The sequence below is a fragment of the Hesperophylax consimilis genome, chromosome 11 (genome assembly GCF_061612785.1).
Source record: "Hesperophylax consimilis isolate HC1 chromosome 11, BYU_Hcon_1.0, whole genome shotgun sequence".
Lineage (NCBI taxonomy): Eukaryota > Metazoa > Arthropoda > Insecta > Trichoptera > Limnephilidae > Hesperophylax > Hesperophylax consimilis.
The window spans coordinates 25,777,501-25,796,448 of NC_142846.1; the positions used below are offsets into that span (position 1 = coordinate 25,777,501).

At 33.9% G+C, this 18,948-nt stretch overlaps 1 protein-coding gene across 4 annotated transcripts in view; it reads right to left on the bottom strand.

The window, feature by feature from the left end:
* LOC149419970 (monocarboxylate transporter 14) overlaps positions 1-18,948 on the bottom strand; it is a 174,579-nt gene that overhangs the window by 82,784 nt on the left and 72,847 nt on the right. For all 4 annotated transcript variants that reach the window (XM_089637399.1, XM_089637398.1, XM_089637400.1 and 1 more), the window contains exons 2-3: positions 9,735-10,011; positions 3,231-3,374 (exon numbers count right to left, since the gene is read on the bottom strand). In XM_089637399.1, the coding sequence (XP_089493525.1) occupies positions 3,231-3,374; positions 9,735-10,011 (421 nt within the window). The remainder of the gene's footprint in view (positions 1-3,230; positions 3,375-9,734; positions 10,012-18,948) is intronic.

The window sequence follows — 18,948 nt, forward strand, 5'->3', positions numbered from 1 at the left end:
TATTGAAGTAAACATTAATATAACTACCAATTTCTATCTCCGGTAACATCAATCATAAAATTTACAATAAATTCATTTTATGTCCCATTAGTTTAGTTGCTCCAAAATCTGCCTAATGCCAGTATTATTCTAGTTTGATCTGGTAACTAAACATAACCAAACATTTCAAGGAAGGTTTATGTTTTGAATGGTAGTTTCCCACCAGGGTGATACTTAGAGTATCTGTATTGATACATTGTTAAGCCAGGATCACAATTATTCAAATTTTTGACAAACTTGAACAATATAGTATAAAAGATTAAACAAATAAGTTTGGTGGAGTGGAATGGAAGTATTTTGACACTCGGATTTACTTTTCACTCAATAGGTGAAGCGTATACACTAGAACAGATATCTCAAAAATACTTTCGTACTTAGTATTTGTTCTTAAGTATCGCGCGTCTTGCGAATATTGCATGATTTGCGAGTATTGCGCTTTTTGCGAGTATTGTGAGTCTTGAATGTCTTTTGCGTATTGTATATATGTAATTCTCGCCAGCCGCAAGACGAATGTTCCTCCAACCAGTACAGGTACAAAAAATACCTGTTAAAAATACCGGTTACAAAATACTATTTTATAAAAAGTATTTTATACTGGGACTGGGAACGGAGAGTAATAAATACTCTCCGTCCCCAGTCCCCAGATAATATAATCCCCAGGTAGGTATAAAATACTAGTGAGTATTTTTTAACCGGTATTTTTACAGGTATTTTTTGAACCAGTACTCACTGTACCCAGTAAAGAAAAGTACTCACAGGACACACGTCTAGTACTCAAGAGGAAACCCCCTTACTAATAAACTTATTTAAAATTTTAAACCACCATTTAATCTACATTAATGGTTATCAATGGTGTAAATTTTAAAACACGTAGGGCCTATATCTTATACGTTAAATAAAACAAACATTATTGGGGTGATTTTTCACAAAATAATTATTATTATTGTGATGACAGGAATTTTATTATTTGCATACTCATACAACGGGTTTAGTAACAACTATCAATCTGCACTTTGTTTTAGTAGAAATTAGTCAAATATATTTTTAATTTACAGATTCTATAATAGCACTGCTGAAATCTTCAACAATCTTACCATCATGTCAATTTAACAACACTATTCTAAAATAATACTATTTTTATATTCATAATTAAAAAACAAGAAATAACAACTAACACGTATATTAGAACACTAGATCTCATCTAAACGTATCCAACAAGCTACAACATTAAGCAAAAGAACTTCCTATATTATGGTAAAATCACAACAATATTATAACATTTAAATTTTTAATAAAAAGCTGGATACAAAATATAGGGAGATCAGAAACAAATAAAAATATACTGACACCAATTACAATCTGAAAGCAAAACCACACAACTGCTGTAAAAAGGTACCATGAAGGGTGCGTATAAACACTCGAGCCGACTGTCGAGCTGAACTACAAATCACAGGAATGGAAATAAGTAACCGCAAATGGCGCGAAACGTAGTTGCTTCATTCCTTTCCCCTTGATTCTCGGCTCAGCTCGAGCGTTTTTTCTCGTGTCTACACGCAGCATAATATATTTTTAATGATGTCAGAAAAACCAGAACATTATATGTTTATATTTACTTCACATTAATCATATTACTAAATTTGAATAATATGTAAATATAATGCTCAGCACGGCAGATCCCAGTTGAGATATCATTATCTCTAATTATTACAAAAAAAGATAATAAAACATTTATTATTATTAAATAGATCTAACATAAGATGTAGATAAGTATTAATTTATTATTTTTACAAAAAATTGCATGGAAACAAGTGTATTTTTTAACCGAAAATGTTTATTATTCATAAAATTATTCAATTTATATTCTCCTTGGAATAATCTAATAACAGTGGCATAAATAATATAAGAATTAGATCTTATCCAAATAAATATAACTTTTTAAAGATATCAGAACATCATTATTAGACATGTAAACTGTCAATTTATAATTTATGACTCCACTAAAATGACTATATTGATGAATTATCAGCTTAGCGTGGATTAACTACTCAAAAATTACAATTAGCGACGAGGTCGTACTAAGGTTACAAAAAGCTGTGAAAACTAGGTAGATTCGGTAAAAAATTTTAATAGATTAAGAATATTAATAATTAATTAACAGTTGCAAATTTTTAAAAGAGCGAAAACCAAAATATTGTTTTATTACGAATTCAATATTACATACCTACATATCGACTTGCTCACGTCAGTGTGCATTGTGAATCCCCCATTTATCGAACCTAACCTAACCCACAACAGTCTATTTTTTTATTCCTCCCTTTTGGATGATCCCCACCTACGCTTCTTCTATTGGGTCAGGTTAAGTTAGTCAAAAATGGGTTGAAGTCAGCATGCCGTTTCAGTTACGCAAAAACTATTTTTTTATTTTTGTTTTCATGGCAGCTTGTTTTAAAATATATATACTATTTTATTAATTTAATAAGAATTACCTTGAGTGAAAAATATTATGGCTTAAAAACATATTTATCAATAATTGCTGATTCTGAATTTATAAATTTTATCACACATAGAATTAATCAATCGTCATTTAAAAACGATTAAAACCGTGAGACAATCGAACGCCCTGTGATTGGTCGTAGGGTCCAGAGAACATTTCAACCGCTACCTCACGGGTTGCCCGGCCACGTGGAAGAAGGAAAATTGGGGAAAAAAATTGTGCCAAGTTGCGCTGCGTATTACGTAGTTTACAAATTATTTCAAAAGAATTCATGTTTTTTGGAAGTTTTGCTAAAAATTTATATTGGGTATCTTGTAACCGACAAACCAACCTGGGTGGTATTTACCATACTCTTAACCGACAAAAACGACGTACGTATGACGTCACCCATAACTCGGTTAGATTTCGATCATTTGGCGGGCTTTGAAAAATGCAACATTGAAAATTTTTAACTATGAAATCGACGTTAATTCGTAGAAAAAATAAATAAAAACTGGTATTTCAATTATAAAGTGAACTAATAAGAATTCATAATAAAAAATGACTGGAATTCCTTATTATAAACCCTCATCACTTATGTTCTTTTGGTTCCGAACAGTCAATAAATATGTTATTTTCATTTGGATATCTTGAAAACACGAACAATTCTGGCAAAATAAAAGTTTTTGTAAAAAGGGAAAAGTAAAAGCGCACTCACCGCCGATGACGCCATAGGTCAGCATGAGCATTGTTACGCTGGTGCTCAGTGTGCTGATGACGAAGGCGCTGGAGGCGATCAAGGACCCGGCTATGCAAACAGCCCGGCAGCCGTACTTGTTACATAAGGCAGAAACCACAGGACCTAAAACAACAACACAGTATTAATTTAAGAAAAAATATTGAAATATATACTCGTAGCTATAATCCATGATGGGAATGATATTGCGAGCTGAAAAACGTCGCGTTGACCTTGAAAATTAAGACAAAAAAAGTTCAAATTTCATTACGTCAGCGCTCACCCTTTGGGTGTAGTTCTTGTTGCACTCGTTGATTCAGCAATGAAAAATATCCCTTAACATCATAAATTAATTGTAGTCTGCTAGTAAGAAATAATACTACAAAAAATATTTGTATTAAATTCTAAAAGTAGTAGTGAAGAGTAGTTGGAAAATGCACAGAGAAAAATGAGTATTGCTAATTTATTAAGTTTCTCTTCAAATTATTCTTAATCTGGTTAATATTGTAGGCCCTTAAAGAATGAATCGATAGGTGTTCATAAAAATCCTAATGTTTTCACATCCTAATCCTAATTTTTTCGTCATTATATATTATCAAGGCAAACGCAGGTGCTTGAAGAAGTGTTCCGAAATTTACTAAAAGTTTACCAGGAAATGGCCTGAAATCCCGTTTTTAACCGGATTACCAATAATTTGAAGAGATTCTTGATAAATTAGCAATACTTAGTTTTCCTAATGTGTTTTAAGTTTTTCAATGACACAAATCCTCAGACTCTAATCTTTTAAATTCTATGAAATATAATGAAGCAAAAATTTGCGTGAAAAAAAATGAAATGAAAAGTTGAAAAACCAGTGTTGGTATTTTCTGACGTTTTACATAAAATTCTAAAAAAAAAAATTTCATTTAGAACTTAAAAGCTTTCAGTCTACTTTTCACTGGAAACCTTTAACATTTTCCTACTACCTGTAAGAATTTACAGATCATTCGTAGTATTTCGTACGATAACAGACGTTTATTTCGCGTTTATTTCTTAGGTTAACAGACTATAGAGCAAGGCTGCCCAACCCCAGGCCCGCGGGCCACAATGTGGCCCGCGAACGAATTATAAGTGGCCCGCGTGAACCATTTTCAAAAAACCCGCCAATTTGAAAAGGCCCGCGGTAAAACAAACATTGCAGCTTGCGCGCGGTCAGCAGTGTTGCCGACGAAGGCGATTTATCGCTATTTAGGCTTCCCAGAACGAGAATCAGCGACGAAAAAATCCAACCTGTTGAACTTACTTTTTAAACAAAAATACACCGGTTTTTGACATAATATTTTTCGCGTCCGAAATGGAATCTTGTTGCCACCCCCCCCCCCCCCCCCCCATGGAATTCGAAAAACTGTTGTGGGGAATCACATATGATGTTTTTGGGTGCGCGGATTTTTTTTTCTCAGCGAAGTTCCGTAACAACCCCCCCCCCCATGGATTTAGGATAGGAACCGTCAGGTATTCAGTGGCCCGCCAGCGATTCAAAATCGTCAATTTGGCCCAACTGTTAAAAAGGTTGGGCAGCCTTGCTATAGAGCGTGTATTTCTTACGTTAACAGACTATACAGCGTGTATTTTTGAGTGGGGACCATTACGATAAAAAGAAACATTTCTAGATATGATTTGAGATTTTTACGGCCAAAAGTATATCTTGATTAATTTTTGGGTTAGTATGCCGTGTCGCGCTTCACTTTTCTTTAGCCAACATCTCAGAAAGCGTTATAGTAATTGTAACGCTTTACGAAACATTGGCTAAATGAGGAAGGGCAGCACGGCTTAATAACCCAAAGTGAATCACAATAAGAAACATTTCTGCTTAATAATTTAAAAAATATATATATTTTATCATCGACAATTCAATATTCTTCAGGTGTCCACATCTACGTGCAACCTTTATACTTTAAATTAAAGAAGGGGCCTATTTAATGCCAGTTTGTATACGGAGGAAAATGATTATTGCCGATTTATAAAAAAAAAACTGTTAAAAACTTTGTGGCAGGTCAATTCACAACAAACTATTTATAGATTCAGAATATATCGGTATAGGTTTTCATGCAGCAGCGTTTATCATTATAAATATAATGCTTTGTGCAAAACGATTAGAATTTTTATGAACATGTGTTCCGACATCCCCATAACACGTACGTGTTTTACTGATAGTTTGTTAGGAAACCTGTCAATTCATTCCTTAAAGGCCTGCAACCCGTTTTCAACATGAATACAAATGATTTGACCATATTTTTTTTTTCTTCTTTATTCCAGATCTCAGGAAGGGTGGTGCAATCCCACGAGCTCCATATTGTACATAGAATATATCAAGTAAATTTAAAAATATTGTTAATAAATTAGCAATATTTTACATTGGTTTATTTTCTCTGTTTTGAGAGTGTGATTTGTTTTAGAAGACATAATAAACATGCTCTCAATGGCCTTATTTTCGAGAAATGGATTGAAAATAGGCACGCTTTTTCGTTACTTTTTAAACGAATAGTATAATATTATAATTACTTATACAAAGGACAAAATTATAAGTCTACTGCGATACTTCGTATAGTGGTTAAAATTTTATCAGCGATGACGTGTTGAAAGGAAAAAAATGGTGACCTAAATTGCAAAACGCTGTAACTTTGACACAAAATAGCACACTTATATTCGTGCTTTGTACTGAAGTTCGGTCATACACGAATGGGACACGATGTTCATTATTTCTAGTTAATTTTCAATATAGTCGACCTGTCTGAAGATACCCCTACTAGGATACTAAAAATATTGTTTTTACTCTGGTGAAATAACATTGAACAGATCTTTAAATATTTTTTCCAGGAAAAGCATAGAATTTTACCGAAGTTAATTCAAACGCTTTCATTTGAAACGCTCGTTTTTAATCGAATCCAATGTCCACTTGAGAGTAAGTCATGGTGAGTAGATAAATTCGCAATTACGATGGATTACAAAATTCTCCAGGAGTGTTTTTCCCGTCAATGACAATTAAAAACCTCTTTAACCCTTGATAAGTGGCGACATGTTTAATGCCACTTGAAAGCGGCTTCTTTTGTTAGAAAAATAATAGTCTGCAAAGGGTTGGTACATTTCGCGAAATAGAAATAAGTATTTTTGGAGAATTATTCAATAGTGTTCATCTCCGTTACTATTATTTATGCAATCACAAGAGCAGGCATAAATACTTCACTCGAGTAAGTATCGAGGGACTCCAGACTACCACAATGCATTATATAGTTTTTTTTTTTAATTTTTAGTTTACATTTAACAACTTTAGTTATTAATTTAACGAAGGAATTACAAGCATATTTCAAACTACCTGTGCCTTGTGTATCTCTGACAAAAGATATTAAACCTTACCCCAAAATTAAATCAGTTTGTAATATATCCTCTTCCCCATCTCCTTCCCCTGCTCACTACCTTCAGCCTTACAACATACTCTAATTGGGGATGCCATAGTCTCACTGACTCCAGACGGTTGGGAGCAGTTGGAACTCTTGTGCGGTTTCACGTAATAACAAAAAAAGGTTGTCACTGCGGCAGGTTTGTTATTTATAGTCAATATGTACTGTATTAATATATAATTTTTACTATTCATATGTAAAAGTCCCTAAAAATGGCGTTAATAGAGTAATTAATAAATAAATAAAGTAATGAACAAAAACTAACAATTGGCTGACAAACCGAAAGAATTCCTTAAAGAAACAAATAATTTTTTACTAAATGTAATTCTTCGTCTCCAAATTCTTCGAACATTCTCTATTATATACCACGATGTTACTGTTGCAAACTACATTACATCGACTTCAATTCGACTCCGTATCTCAATCCAGTGCAGAGATATTGCGTTGAGTATTTGTCGGGCGTCCCCGACTCCTTCTACCATTAACACTCTCCTGCCACTGATAAGAACAAACTTTGAAATAATCTGCGATATTGGTCGACTACTCTTAAAGTTTTGCGAGCATACGCAGACTTAATTTTTATATACAGGGTGTATCGGCACGTACCCGACAAACATTAACCAGCTATTCCTTAGCATATTTGGAGTAAAAAATCTTATGTGCACTTTGCTGTCCGGTAACGTTTTTTTTTAATAAAAAATTTACTATTCATATTTTCACCACATGTCACCACTGTTTTATCCTTTGTCAAAGTTTGAAAACCCATCTGGCAAATATTTTATTCGAATTCCGTTGAATAATGCACGTGTGTACCTATATTGGCGCACTTTTACAATCACAACGAAATGGCACGGCACCATTCGTCTCATTTTTAACTATTATTATTTAGTGTGTGCGAAAGAGCGAAGAAGGTTCTTGACATACTTGCTTATAACAGCACTTCGTTGAACACGAAACGCAATGCCAATGAGAGTGATGTAGTGTGGAAAATTTTATTTTTTTTTGTTTTTAATTGAAAAAAAATGCTACCGGACAGCAAAGTGCCTATAACATTTTTTACTCCAAATGTGCTAAGGAATAGCTGGTTAAAGTTTGTCGGGTACTTGCCGATACACCCTGTATAGCTAGCTGACGTGCACCTGGCGTTGCTGGGGGTTATCCTAAGGAGATGGAGATATACCGTCATAGACTTTTTTATAGGCCTTTTCAAGATATACAATTCCTTTCTACATTATTTTGACGTATCTCATAAGATTTAGCCAGCGTTAGCAATGTAATCCCGAAAATATTTTTTACGACTTGATTAAAAAACATCGACTTTTCTCTACATTCTATAAAAATAATTTACATGTAATATATATATTTAGACCTTTCGGAAGAAATTCTCTAAATGATAGTGAAAACCCTATCAAAATCCGTTACGTAGTTTAAAAGAACTAAGCGCACAAACAGACAGACACGGATAGCGACATTATTTTATAATATTTAGGGAAGAGATATTGAAAGAAGAGTAAATGCAGGTAACTCCATTAATGGAGGACTGAACGCAGTTGGCGCTTACAAAAAATTGTCCAAAGAAGCGAAGTTAGCAGTCCACAATGGAGTGCTGGTACCTACCCTGATGTATGGAAGTGAGGCATGGAACTGGCAAAGAAAGGATGAAAGTAGATTGAATGCTGTTGAAATGAGATCCCTGAGGCGTATGTGTGGTAGAACCATGTATGATCGTGTGAGGAATGTGGATATCCGCAAAGAGTGCAAGGCTGATGTAAGCGTAATGAGTAAGATCAAGAAAAGGACGCTTAGATGGTTTGGGCATGTAGAGCGAATGAGCGAAGAAAGGAGTGTAAGGAGAATATACGATGCAAATGTGAATGGTAACAGAAGTCGGGGACGCCCGAGGAAGACATGGCATGACCAAGTGAATCAGATACTTGAGTCGGGCCATGTCAAGAGTCAGAACAATAGAAGAGTATGTATGAGACGATGTATGAATCTGAATGAGGCAAGGAGTGTGTGCCAAGACCGAGTTGTTTGGCGGTCCGTCCTCTCTGCCTACCCCTGCGGGGAAACGGCGTGATGGTTAGTTAGTTAGTTAGTTAGTTTATTTAGGGAAGATTAATAAATGTTTGGTTTGATTTTTTACAAAATTCGGGTTGTTTAATGAGTTCAACTAATTGCAAATTGTGTATTTCCAAAATAATTAATCCTTTCATACAACGTGACATGACATTAATATAAGCGGCGTTTATATTACTTGCTAATGAACTAACTTATTCTCTTAAAAAAACGTTCCTAAAGAAGTGGAAAAGATAGCGCGTGCATAGATAGAAAGCTTAGCATGAGTTATGACACTTTTATGTGGGTATTACTAATACTGCTAATCGTAACAACACGATAACTTATCTTTTGTATTAGGTTATGAAATTTCCGTCACGATACAAACTCACTCTGTTACACTTATCTTACTGCTGGTGATATCTTAATTAGGTAGGTATATCAAATACATTTAATTGTGCCATGTTCCAAGGTACCTACAGTAAAATTGCGATGGATGAAAGGAAATCAAACGGTTTTATTGACAATAAGTCTACAGGTTTACGACCTGAATAATCATAGGAAATACCCAGCTATTTATAACTTAACCTAGAGACAAAATAAGTTCGTTCTTCTTCCATCCAACCTTCTTCTAGATAGTTGGCAGGCAGCACTAAACAGAAACCTGAAGCTAAAGCAAGTACAATAATAATTTAGGTGGCTAAGAGGTGACAGACAGCCAAAACCCAACGACACGTCTGGGATTGGTCTACTGTCACGGCAATAAAGTTAATTATGGGATTTAGCACGATAAGCCTAAGTCCCGAACTATTACATAAGCTACGCCAACCGCCTCCTTTTCTAAATAAATAGTTTCAAGATCTATGAACCTGTTTAGATCCTCTTATGGGCCGCATAAGTTCAATTGGGGAAGTAAGGAAATGAGGCGACTACATCACGCTTCATATAATAAAGATAAAGGGAGATACATAATTGAGGAAATGGAACTTACCGGCTGCGAGATACATTCCAGAGAGCAAGCTGCCCACCCAGGCCACGGTACCCTTGCCCACATGAAATGTGTCCACAAACTCGGGCAGGAAGATGCCGAAGGTGTAAGCGATGCCATCCACTATCAGGTTGCACATGAAGCTGGCAAACACGATGACCCAACCGTAGCCACCGTCCGGTGGAGGGGGAAGCTCCAGCTCCATGAGGGAGCCATCGTCCTCCTGGTCCCCATCGTCCGTAAGGCGCACGCCCTCAGGGCCGGACGATTCGCTCTCCGTCTGGAATTAAATAATTACTCGTTAGTTGAGTATAGTCATAATAATGAAGAAACTCCTTGCTGTAAGGACGTTCAAAATGTTCAGACTAGCAGATGACACAGACGCCAGAGATAAAGCACCGAAAGCTGTAGAATGTAGTTAATATAAAGGAGATGAAAGAACACCATATTGAAGGGTAGTTCAAATCACAGCATTGGAAGAAATGGGGTCAAAAGTGTTCATCTTCTTCTTCTTCAATGGCGCTACAGCCCATTTCGAGCCTTGGCCTCCTTTAACATGAGCCTCCACCGCCCCAAAAGTGTTCATAGATGGTCCAAATCTCAAAATAGCCAGGCAACTGCTCTCATGGATAGAAACTCGCTAAATTGGGCTGTTTTATTGTAAAATCGAAATATGCCAATTCTTGATTAGGTATATTAGGGTTTGCTGAATGGTGAAAGAATTTACGATAGCTAGTGGAAAAACGACAAGCTTGAGGAAGCATTGAAGCTGTGGTACCCAGACTCTTATTGTTACATATTAGGTACGAGAAATTATTATTAATTTATTTATTATTATTAATTTGTTACTAAAATTTTGTTTATTTTTGTCTACCGGTCACCGGTCGGAAACAACCGTGTCATTAACTTTTTTTTTTTAAATTTAATGTTATTATTATATTAACTTTACATATATGTATTTTTTTAAATTATGTAATTGTAAAGCTGCACATCTTGATACAGGAATGCCCTAGTGAGATGTGCAGAGTGTGTTTTTTATGTTAAAAACTGTTTTTTGAATAAATAAATTGACTACAATTTTTTTTTTTTTTTTTATAGTGAATACCTCACAAGAGTCCCAACTGCTCCCGTCTGGAGCCAGTGAGACTATGGCATCCCCAATTGGGGGATGTTGTGAGGCTGAAGGTAAGTGGGGAAGGGAAAGAGGAAGGTGGGGAAGTACCTGGCTATTCAGATCTAGTCACTAAACACGGCTAAAGCCATTTGGAGCAACGTTTCAATTCTGAATGGTGGTCTTACACCAGGGCGATACTGGTAGTATCTTCCACTCTGGAAATAAATATTATAAGTAAGCGATTCTATCGAAACATATACCAGAGATGATGCTTTAAAAAACTGGGGCTCCGATGAACGAGGGTAGGAATTTGGAAACATAAACCACCCAAACTTTCAAATCTATCATTAAAACGGGTTTTCCAATAAGAGGTGTTATTATGAATAGCCCGCTATTTCGGTAGATGTTACTTTTGAAGCTGTCTTTTTTTGACATTTGACAAGTAGAAACTACGCCATTAATAAAAATGGAACGATACATACTTCAACAACGCATTAAAATTAGTAAAATTCACTTGAGTGAATCAAATGCAAATCATCTTGAGTGATGAGGCCCATTTCGACCTCGGTGGCTTCGTCAACAAGCAAAATTGTCGCATCTGGGGCTCGAAAAACCCAAGAGTTATTGTTTCAAAGCTTATGGTCCGGCGGAGTCATTGGACCTTACTTTTTCGAAAATGAGGCTGGAGCAACAGTTACGGTGAATGGATTGCGCTATCGAGAGATGATTAATGATTTTTTTATGGCCGGAATTGGATGGTATTAATCTGGACAACGTTCAATTTCAACAAGACGGCGCTACGTGCCACATAAGCAACGAAACCAGTGATCTTTTACGATTGAATATCAAAATAACACCTCTTATTGGAAAACCCTGTACAAAATAGGAGCCAGTTCATAGCGTTAATTTTGAATAGAGTCGAAAATTTATAAGATTTAGACATACAAAGATCTCTTGGTCGCACAAAACCTAACTTTGTGATACCTACTGTACCGGATTCCAGGAGTATCAAGTCCATTTTGTTTCAAAACTGGTCCTTGTACTAGAGTAAAGGCGCAATATTTTTGTTTGCACACAATTTTTCATTAAAGCCAATGTCATAATTTCAGTGAATCAGTTTCACGTTTTGCATCCGGTCTACTAGCATGTTTATATTTCAGTACGAAAGAAAGTGCAGCGTGAGAGAATCGCAACGTAATTTAATTTCGCTGGCTCAAAAATGGCTTGCTGCAAAGTGCAAATGTTTTCCGTACATAACGCCAGTGAATGACGAAGCTCATATTACGTAACGTACGTTATTTATTGATTATAAAATTTGACTTGTTGCAGTACGCACTAATAAAAATGTCAGCGTGTGGATTATATTAAAAAATAAAAAATACATATTAAATTCCGAGGGGAGCATTCCATATAGGCATATAAGCACTGCATACTACATACTGCATCCTACATATCACATAAAAATATATAAAATTTTTGCAAGAATTTCAATCTACACTATCGAAAATTCGCTCGTAGTTCCAGCTACGAATCGCAGCGCCGCGCGTGCTCTCCATTGAACGCCCTGCTATAACGTGGCAAAAGCAGAAACTAAGTATGCAAAATGACATGTCATATTCAAATGGACTGTATTCTACACAACACATGTGCGTAATGCGCATTGAAGCTAAGCTCGTTTGTGTTTTTCCCGTAAAGGCCGTGCCTTCGGTACAAATCACAAATGTAGCAAGCAATCAGTGCCATCATCGATTAGTACTTATATTAATTGATATAACTTTATGTTGTATTTCATTGAAATATTGACATTTTATATAGTATCTAGTAAATGGCTCGTAATATGCAAAAATGAAGTGGTTATCATTCTCAATTATCATATCATAGTTCTACATAACTAACTGTTCAAGCACCATCGGTGCGACACCACAATAAATTTATTAAGGGTGCGTATAAACTGAAAAATTTCTGCAAGCTGAGCCACGAATTACGGGAATCGAACAAAGCAAGAGGAAGTGGCGTTTCCCGCCATTTTAAAATTTGCCTGTTTATACGTAGCATCAGACATTATAAAAATATGATTATTCAAATTATGAAAACCTAGGTAAACAGGTCAACCTAGATTATACATTTTGATATTAAAGTTTGACTCAACACCAGAATTCTATGTTTTTTGTCGAATAATATAATCCTGAATAATTCGCACTTTTATTTTTTTTTCTTAATTTATCGTTCTTCAAAAGTTATCCAATTAAAATACAACTAAGCAGTTTGTCAACAAAATATAAATCAAGTATTCATATAATTATTACAACCATTGTAAATACACAGATTATTATTATATAACATATCTAATGAAATTAATACTAATATCATTGTGTATATTAATAGTGCAATATTCTACATGCTGCATTCAATAAAAACTATAGATTGATATAATCGCCCAGTATAAAGTATATCTAATTAGGAGCCATGTTTTCAGCATATATATCTGAATCTATTTGGTGATTCACATTTTTTTAAATACATTTATTGAATGTCACTTTTTTATCTTGTAGGAAAAACTTGGAAGTGTAAATTAACCCACTTTACGACATCCGATCGAGCTAAAACTAGGCGGATAGACTTGTTGTCAGTGACAGTGTGCATTCTATTAACTTTTGGTGGCAAATCACGCCTACACAGTGTTCATATATGCATTTCTCTGAATCCGGATAATATCCGGATAAATAAATGTTGGTTCTACCCAATCGTTGTTAGCGCGGTTGACCTAATTTATTATTAGTGTAAAAGGCGGGTTTTATTTCAGATGGGAATTTTTTAACGCTCAAAGAAGAAAAGTTATTTGTATACAAATTGTTATTTTTATAATAATTTAATATTAATTAATTAATACTAAAGATAAACTAACAATAAACTAAGTCACTCGGGCATATATAAACTTAATTGGAATTAGAAGGAAAAATGGAATTAGATTAAACAATTTAGAAACCCCCGGACATTAAAAAAGCTGTTAATAATAATTTTAATATTATTTTATATTTCAACTGATAGTCCTATATTTAATTTATTCCGTTAATCTCCGCAGAAATTGTTCTCTCTCCCCACCTATCCGTCCTAAATAAGTTGTCCCCTCCTTTTCTATGTGTGCCTTTTTCTTTCTATTTTGTATCTCTATCACTCATTGTTTTATTTACTCATATACTTGTATGTGCCTGTATCTTATTATCTTTATTTTATAATAATAAGCCCTGAAGAAGCTTGGGAAAAGCCAGTTGGCGATCTTTGTTAATTCAAAAATAAAAGTGGTGTGTTGCAAAAGTGTATTTTTCATTTAATATATAACTAGCTGACGTGTACCCAGCGATGCTCGACTTTTCTCTACTTTCAATAAATATAATATCCATGTATAATATATAATAAACTTTCCAGAAGAAATTCTCTAAATGATAGTGAAAACCCTATCCAACTCTTAGCATAGTTTAGAAGAACTAATCACACAAACAGACAGACGCGAATAGTGACTTTGTTTTATAATATTCAGAGATGTCACACCTAAAAGTATTTGTTTATCTCGAAAAACTGAAAAACATTTTTTTAGCTCGATAAATTGTATATTATATGACTAGAGGGGTGTTCAGCGCAATCTCGCAACAAATGCATGATACATTGTGATGTCTACTTGTGTCTATCAAAAGACGTCAACTGTTTCTTGAAATTTCATTGCAAATAATCAATGATTTTTGTTAACTTGGCTATGAAGATTTGGTTCTACCGATACCTTATGTTGGCACTGTTGAGACTCAGTACTTCCAAATGTGAGAATTGCTTTTCCCAAAAAAATAGATGAATAATCTTTTTTTTAAATATATTTTGTTACCCTCATTCAAATCTTCTTCATAAATAAAAAATGTGAATGTTCGTTTGTTCAAAATCTTATTCTCCGAAAGTTTTTCACGGATTGCTTTGAAATTTTGACACAACTCGCAACGTTGCATTCAAATACTTGTGTTTTAATATTAAATAAAGGTAAACATGTTTTTTTTTTCGAAATACAGCACCATCTGTTTGACGTAAAAGCAACAAGTACCATTGTTTCTCTATCTGCACAGACGGACTGAGCCACAACAACTTGCGGCGGGGTACAGTTAGTTCTTACAATAAAAAATAAAAACTGTTTGTCAATAAAGCTCGGGCCTGAAAGGAATATCACTGATAGCTTAATTGCTACCTGTCCTTCTTTCTCATAAACGAAGCTTGTAAACAGAGAGAGACTACAAGCTGTTCTCAGTATCACCAACATAATAAACTCGTATATTGTTATAGGTACAACCTTGTCTCGGACTTTTCACGAGAAAATTATCGATCATAAAATACCCCTCGTTCCTTCCACGACCTTTTCCTTCGCCCTAATTCACACATCTTGTTTACATCTCTTGATAATGAACAATCAAATCTAACATTGAATGCTGAATGTCACCACACAACATTAACTTCTAACCGCTAGAGCAAATATTTGCTTCAGATAGGTGGCGCTAATACTCGTATATACAGGGTGTAATAGCACATACACGAAGGATTTTAACCAGCGATTCCAGAACTTATTTGGAGTAAAAAATGCAGATGTCATTTTGCCGTCCGATAACATTTCTTTAAATTTCACTTTTTTTTCGTGAATAAATGCAAATCTTGGAAATGGAACCACACCCACTTCCAGACATCCGATCGAGAGAAAACTAGGCAGATAGACTTTTTGACGATGACAATGTATTCTATAAACTTTCCGTAGCAATCACGTACACACATACGCACACACACTCATTTCTGTTGAGATGATGATTCCAGCTCCTGGGTAGGAAGGTTCAATCCTCAGTAAAACCAGATATAACCTAACACTTCTACACATACAATGGAGTGATGTGGTTTAATCAATTGGAAATGGAACTGAGGTTGGAACCAGACTATAATAAATTCAAAAATAGACTAAACAATGATATCTTAAATAGTTTGGCTACCTAGAATCGCATTGGCAATTGATTAAGAATACTTAATTGACAGTTTTTTTTTAAAATCTATTTTTTATTATATTTATTTATAAATATTATTATTATTTATCTATGCACGTATATATTGTGTTATAATTTTTAACTTTTAATTTTAATTTTTAATAAACTTCTCTATGTTCCTGCCTTTACACACGAGTAATTTAACTCTCGTAAAGGTTATATATTGTATACATATATGTGTTTTTACAGTTTTTCAATCAATGTTGCAGGCTTAATTACTCATGATTATGTTACAAATGTATGTATACAAAAACTAATAAAAAAATTTAAAAAAGAAGACATTTTAAAATAGACGTATTGTAGTAAAAATTGGGTTGATTTTCAAAAATTCAATTAAAAACAACTGGGTAGATGGGTTCAGCCTAGAGGTTCACGTGATACGCACAGCAGCGTCTCGTTCCGGCAACACGGTGACAGAATAGAGAGAGAGAGAAAGAGAGAGAAAGAGAGAGAGAGATCAGAGAGATGGCAGTGTGATCGGTGGCAGATCGTATAACAGAATCATAGTTTTTTATTGAAAAAATATATCATCGGGCAGTAGAATGACAACTACGTTTTTTACTCCAAATATGCTCAGGAATCGCTGGTTAAAATCCTTCGTGTATGTGCTATTACATCCTGTATATGCATGAAAAACACGGTTTGGTAATTATACTAAATGTGACGTTCACAAAAATATTGCTCGAGAATAATATTTTTACTTTTTTAAAATTATTTAGACAAATTAGAGACATTGACTAAAAGATTCGCACTTGAAGTGAAATTAGAAAAAACTGCCCTATATAAATGCAATGCTAAAGGGATGTTTTTTTAAATATTTTAAATAAGGATTCATTGTTTCTGTTAGGTAATTAAAGGTTGTTACATTTCCCGGCTTCGCCCGATTTTCAACTCTTTATTCTGACGAAACGACGTGTCGTCAGCTAAGCTAGAAACTTCAGGCAGGGGAGGTGCGCAAATTTCGTGATGCCAGATCTAGAATTCCGATCAAGAATTTTTGCTTCTTCAGATTTATCAGCAATCAGACAGTAAAAAAAGCGATTTCCAGTTTTATAGTTATAATCTCGACGCTCTAATGATACGATGTTTTCCTTTAATTGTTATTTTAAGCAGATAATGTTTTTGCTTTCGTTAAAAGTAACTACTTATTTTTTATTGTGATTGGTTGTATTTTTTTAAAATAATTAAATTGAGAAGACGTAAAATGTGAAAAAAGAAAGGACATAAGCCAAGTCATCGGTAAGAAGCATTCTATCCTGTTTGCTTTTCCCTGCTTGGAAATGGAGAAATCAATCATCAAACACGCTAAGTACCGTTGTCTGTCATGTGCGTTAACCCTGCGCGAAACTATACACTTTCAACTAATTCAAATTTGCTTTGAATTTAAACGGCATTATCATAATTGGAACTGATTGCTTGAATATGTATAATAATTCAGACAAGCGATAAAGTAGATACTATTTTCGATCAGAAAATTATTTTATTTATTTTGTTTAAATTCTTTTTTCTAGTTGTTAATTCGAAAAGTAAATTTCTGTCTCTCTAATTTGTCAACAAAAAATATATTTATATCATAAATTAAATATTTAAAAAAATATTTTTGATAGATGGGTGATATAAAATATTTTATAAATACTCTCAGCTTCACAAATTGTACAATTTTAATATCCCGTGATTTTTCACCGGTCTGCGCTAGTAGTTAAATAGTTGCTTAGTCATCCTAGTTCATAATATTACAAATTCGCGATATAACAAGAACTTTGTTATTGTGGGAACTTGAGTACAATTGAATGGGTACCTATGTGTCATCGAGATACACATATATATGCTAATTAGAAGCCTTGTGTGGTTTCGAATAAAATGATAAGGTCTATTATTGCGATAAGCGTGAACTTCGAACCGACAGCATACAAGCATAGTTTATTGCACTGCATTGAGTATAAAATCAAAATGGAGCAATGAAGAGAATTTAATATCATTGTGTATTCACGAAATATTGTCTTATTTAGGTCACGCGTAACAATAATTAAATGATTATTCGCAATAGTTACTGTTTTGAGCGCGATTTGTAATTGAACGCGAATATATTTTCTACTTTGTATGCTCGATACGATTATTCAAAAACTCATAATAAATAAACAGAAAAGTGTATTGGAAAATTTTTCACATTTTTTGTAACATGCACTATTTTGGTTGCACCATGATTTTCCTACGGTATTTTATATTAGATCCAACAATTTTGCCGTTTCGTTTTTAGTTGATCAACTTTTATTGAAAGACAAAAATTGAACAAGATTTTGAAACAAATACTTGATCAACTTTGTTGAAAGAGAAGGTTCATGCTTTTCAATATTCTTTTAAGGTTATTCAATAGAAAGTTGATCAACTAAAACTGAAACATTTAAATGAGGCATAAGAAAAAGAACGTGTCCATAACAATCGTATCACAATAGCGTACGATCGTTTTACTTCACTTTAAGGCGAAGCTTAGTGCTAAATCACTATTTTGATTAATCTTTATAACGAATTGGTGTACATTATGAATATTCTATAGATAAATTGAAGGTTTTCCTATGGTTTCGCTTGAGTAGAATACAAATAAAATAATAAATTACTCAATAAAAAATATAAATGTAAACTACATTTTTTTTTCAATAGAAATGTATCAACGCGTAAAGGAAACAACTTTTGAAAAATACAGTATTATAGCTAAAATTATCTGTGACAGTTTACCTTGATTAACTTTTTTGCTTTCTTATTATATAAATTACTAATATTTTTTTTATAGAAATGAATGAACGCATAAAGGAAATAACTTTTGAAAAATACAGTATTATAGCTAAGATTATCTGTGACAGTTTCACTTGATTAACTTTTTTGCTTTATTATAAAATTATTTACAAAATAATAAAAACCAGTTTTGTGCTTGAAAGCGAACGTTTCTAGACTCCGTTTGTCAAGCGATTTTAATGCCTATTATCTGCAATATAAGGTATACCAAGAATATATGCATTTTTGGCTTGTAGCTTCCTCTTAAGTCACT